This window comes from Sphaeroforma arctica, assembly GCF_001186125.1.
Source record: "Sphaeroforma arctica JP610 unplaced genomic scaffold supercont1.1606, whole genome shotgun sequence".
NCBI lineage: Eukaryota > Ichthyosporea > Ichthyophonida > Sphaeroforma > Sphaeroforma arctica.
The window spans coordinates 3625-8017 of record NW_014038952.1 but is presented as its reverse complement, the minus strand read 5'-3'; the positions used below and the strand labels follow the sequence as shown (position 1 = coordinate 8017).

The 4393-nt window shown below is 44.1% G+C and overlaps 1 protein-coding gene across 1 annotated transcript; it reads right to left on the bottom strand.

The window, feature by feature from the left end:
• Positions 1 to 403: 403 nt before the first annotated feature.
• SARC_11277 (hypothetical protein) lies at positions 404 to 3316 on the bottom strand. The gene is made up of 3 exons (XM_014294640.1): positions 2787 to 3316; positions 2345 to 2445; positions 404 to 2119 (listed from the first exon to the last, which is right to left on the bottom strand). Exons 1-3 carry the CDS (start codon positions 3281 to 3283, stop codon positions 849 to 851), a joined length of 1869 nt encoding a protein of 622 aa, XP_014150115.1. The 5' UTR covers positions 3284 to 3316; the 3' UTR covers positions 404 to 848.
• Between the last annotated feature and the right edge of the window lie 1077 nt (positions 3317 to 4393).

The window sequence follows — 4393 nt, the reverse complement described above, 5'->3', positions numbered from 1 at the left end:
CTGTGTATATATATATATATACATATATATATATATATATGGTCGATCAACAAACCTGACTGTAGATATCACTAAGCTAGATCCGTGGGCTCGATTCCTTGGGTGAAGAGAAATTTTATGACAAAGTTGTGTGAGGCATGGCTGAGGGTAGGTATGCTACCTGTTACAGGAGTGGCCGAGTGGGGTCCCGATATATATATATATATATTAAAAATAAATATAGATACCAATAAAGTTGGCGGTGCCAATAAATGTGTGAAATAGCTGACTTCATAAAATGTATACAATTTCTATTTTGAAATTCTGAAAAGTGAGTGAAAACTGTATTTTTTAAATTGTTTCTTTAAAGAAAATAGGTACCTGTTAGACATTTGAGTACATGCTTATCACGTATATCTGTATTCTCCTGTTCATCTTTTCCTTTTAATTGCTCTAATAGTTTACGTTAGAATGCTGCATTCTCTGATACAAACATTTCTTTGGACGTGTTGTCTTTACAAATATTACGTGCAGATACTAACGCCTGCGACGTCGTCAATCTGACTTCTAATTTTTTCGGCTTTATGCCTTCCGCCGTCCGGACACGCAGTCCACCATATGTACATATATGGTCTTCACAGCCCAGTCGTTCAGTAACTGTGCGATCATTTATATTTACACAGCACCCCTATCTTCTACAGGCATATCCTGTAATTTGCTATCGTGCGAACTGCACCTGCTTTGAAGCTGACCTGTGCGACACCCGTTCTCGTTGTTTACTCAGCGCACCTGCCTAACCAATCAATCAGCTATAGTAGATTATACACCTACATACTGTATATATATACTTAAAAGGCATACATTCACTATTACAGTTTCAAGTTTACAAAGATCACCACACCCAGCCCCAAAAAGCACGAGGCGATACATCCAACTAATGCGCCGATGCTCTCAGGTGTAGTGAAACCCACCGGCCATGGCTCAACTAAATCGTACTCGGAGGTATCCGGGTATGTACTCATCTCGTTCGCCGTTGTTACACCAGCGGCATTCCCCTCTGTCTGGAACCCATTCGTCAGACAGTTCTTTGTGTGCTGTTCGGGGGGTGGACTGGCTTGCATGCCCGTGGGATCGACCACAAACACTACCGCTAATCCCGCCTCCAGATGCCATTCAATGTGGCAGTGAAACAACCACGCACCCGGATTGTCGGTGTAAAAATGTATGACAGCAGATCCTTCACTAGGAACTGTCACTGTGTCTCTGCGAGCAGGGTTAGCTGGATTCTTACTTGTTGCAGTGAATGGCTCCGGTGTACCTCCCTCGACCAGAGTTATGACCTGGAAGTGTTGCCCGTGCAGATGGAACGGATGGTTACCGGCGTCATTGTTCGTAATGATAACCTCCACTGTCTGCATTCGATCGAGTGGGTAGACAGTGCCGTGCGGGCCGTACGTGAGCGAGTCCATAGCCTGTTCGTCCGGCGTTGATATGGCCGAATAATAGGGAATTACTTCGTAAGTTTTGTACACTGTCTGATTGAATGTGCCGTGGTTGACACCGTCGTCAAACAGTTCGAACGTCACATCGAGCGCGATTGAAATGTCCGCAGGCCGGAATTCCTGCACTACCAGCGGTGTAAAGTCGTCTTCCATTAACACATTCCCCACGGGCGACTCGGCTGATTCTTCACACACTTGTTGTCCGTCCGGATACTGCACAGTTGCCCTGGGAAAAGCATCGAGGGTGTCGGGCGGATTGTCGAACATATCCAGATCCAGATCTGCGTGTAGATAGTAGTTGCAGGCGCTACTTTCCGACTCATTTTTGGCTCGCACAATCACGGCGTAACGTTGTGCTGTGGATAAGAACAGACTGGACACTGGTTCTTCCGGCATTTGCACGCGTACCCCATCAACCTCTACCACATACATGTCGTGGCCGTCTATGTACATGTTGAATCGTGCTAGAGCGCTCATAGCAATAACGCGCAGCAGATAAGTCTTTCCGTACTCGAACTGAATAACCGAATCAACGCCGTGGTTGATGAGCGCAGACTCAGGGATAGGTTCTTTCCCGGTTGGATTGTAAATACCCAAAAAGAAGTCGATAAGCGTACAATGCTCCGTGTGATACCAATCTGTGAGGAGAGGATAATAAATAATATTTCAGCTACTGGATATCAGAACACCAGATTATTTAAGAAACATATTTACTACTAAAAACACATGCATGTGCCTCTCCTGCTCATAGTTCTAATTTACAGAAGAATAGAAACATTTTCAGTGGCGCTGATTTAAAAGATATTTAAATAATAATCGAAGTTCGGTCACGTTGCCCATGGGCATGACAAATTACAACATACCTTCCAAGTTGATGATGATTTCCTCATCATAACCCAGATCGTCTTGCCACTGAGAGCCACCCTTGAGCGTGTTATTGGCGGGGGGATCCAGAATGACAAAGCTGTTGATACCAAAGGGATAACGTTTATGTAAGCTTGACAGGATAGCACATGCTGCGTTGCAGTAATGAGTGCACACAACATTCCGGAACTAAGATTTTTATTGTATATCAATTTGAATTCATTTCGGTTGAATCGTTTGCACATGAAAATAGTCTCTTACAAACATGAAACGGTATGTTAAAAGACTGTAGACATTACCATCCGCTTACGACGAAATAAAACACTGTTGATGTTGAAACCCACTTGTTCAAGATCAAGTTCATACGACCAAAGCCCAGTACACAGCCTATAAGTGCAGCAACCGTGCTCCTGCGCACGCATCAAAAATACAATTAGATACCTGGTTCTGAAGCCATCAACAGACAGACCGTTGTTGTGGCCGTGAATCCAATAGGTCCCGGTCTGCTGCAAAGGCATATGGAAAGTAAAGGTTTCGCCCGGAGGTATGCCGCAGGTATTAATACCATACGCACCGTCATAGAAGGATGTTCCATTTTGGTACATTCCATGTGCATGCACAGATGCAATGGTGGGCAAACTGTTCTTTACCGTGAGAATCAAATATGCACCGTAGTACGCAGTCACGCCCGGAATAGGCCATGATCCATTCACGCCAACCACTCGCCGACTGTAGAGACCATCGGGATTTATATCTTCCACCCAGCCAAGATCCCAATATACCGTTGTATTTTGAACCGGTTCGACAGCAGTGACGCTACTGTTTGTATTATCAACCACTTGTGCACTTACTTGTGCTATTGGAGAATTCACACCAAGCAGCAGTAGGACACATGATGCAAAAACACAGCTTTTCATTCGTTCAAACATGGTGTACATTGGTGTCTGTTGTGCGTGTGATGACAGGATGACTTCTGTACTTTTGGAAAAGGAAATGGAAAATGCGCGAATGTATATACCTCCTGCAGACTTATACTTTTTCAAAACGACAACTGTACTGACTACTGTTGTATGGCTTTCTTGAGCCAAGTGTCACGCGACACTTGTCCCTAGTCCTCAGAATCAGTACTACCTGATAGCAGAGTCAAGTGTCGCGATGCACGCGACACTTGTCCCTTGTCCTCAGAATCGGTACTGCCTGATAGCGGGCCGCAGGGTTATCTTGAGAGTCAAGTCACAATTGCCACTATGCACGCGCTTGTCGTCAATCCTCAGAAACGGTAAATAGCGGCTCTACTGTCGACTGTAGTAGGGCCTGAGTCCTCGAGTCCTCGTCCGACGATTCTCTTGAGTCAAGTGTCAAGGTGCATGCGCTTGTCCTCAGTCCTCAGTCCTCAGACTTGTAAATTACTAAATTTACTATCGTTTATAAATTCCTATTTATTTTATTTATTACCAAATAATCTGGCCCGCACTAATTACAGCCAATCAAATCTCTCGATATATTTTGGGTTCCCAACCAGTTTCGACCCATTGGTATTCGGGTTCCCGAAACAGAGATTTCCCTCAAGCTTTCGCAAACCAATATTCGAATACAAAAAAATAAATACAAAGTCCCAGACTCCCAGAACTCCCAGTCGCCCCCACTCCCAACTCCCGATTCCTCAGAGATGCGCTATTTTGCGAAAATATCATGATTCAAAACTCTGGCAAAAATAGCTGTACCTGCCAATGAGTCTATTTAATAATAATAAAAATCTGATCACTTTTGTATTTTTTTGTTTTTGTTTTGAAAACAAGACCAAGAGAATCTAGTGTCAATGACTCGGTGTGTGTCAGTGTGTGTTGCTCTTCTACTCTCTCTCTCTCTCTCTCTTCTCTCTCTCTTTTCTCTCTCTCTTTCTCTCTCTCTTTTTCTCTCTCTCTAAAGTCTCAAGAGAGAGAGTTAGTAGACTCGCTACTCAGTACTCACTCTCTTGTCAGTCTCATCAGCGTCTCAGTGACTCAGGCAGTCAGTCTGTCAGATTGTCAGTTTTAAGTTTAGGCATT

Coding starts and splice junctions, on each gene's coding strand:
- SARC_11277 (XM_014294640.1), bottom strand. CDS start 3,283: ATGTACACCATGTTTGAACGAATGAAAAGCTGTGTTTTTGCATCATGT. Junction 2,446..2,786: donor GTTGATGGCTTCAGAACCAG/GTATCTAATTGT, acceptor TGGTATCAACAG/CTTTGTCATTCTGGATCCCC. Junction 2,120..2,344: donor AATCATCATCAACTTGGAAG/GTATGTTGTAAT, acceptor CTCTCCTCACAG/ATTGGTATCACACGGAGCAT.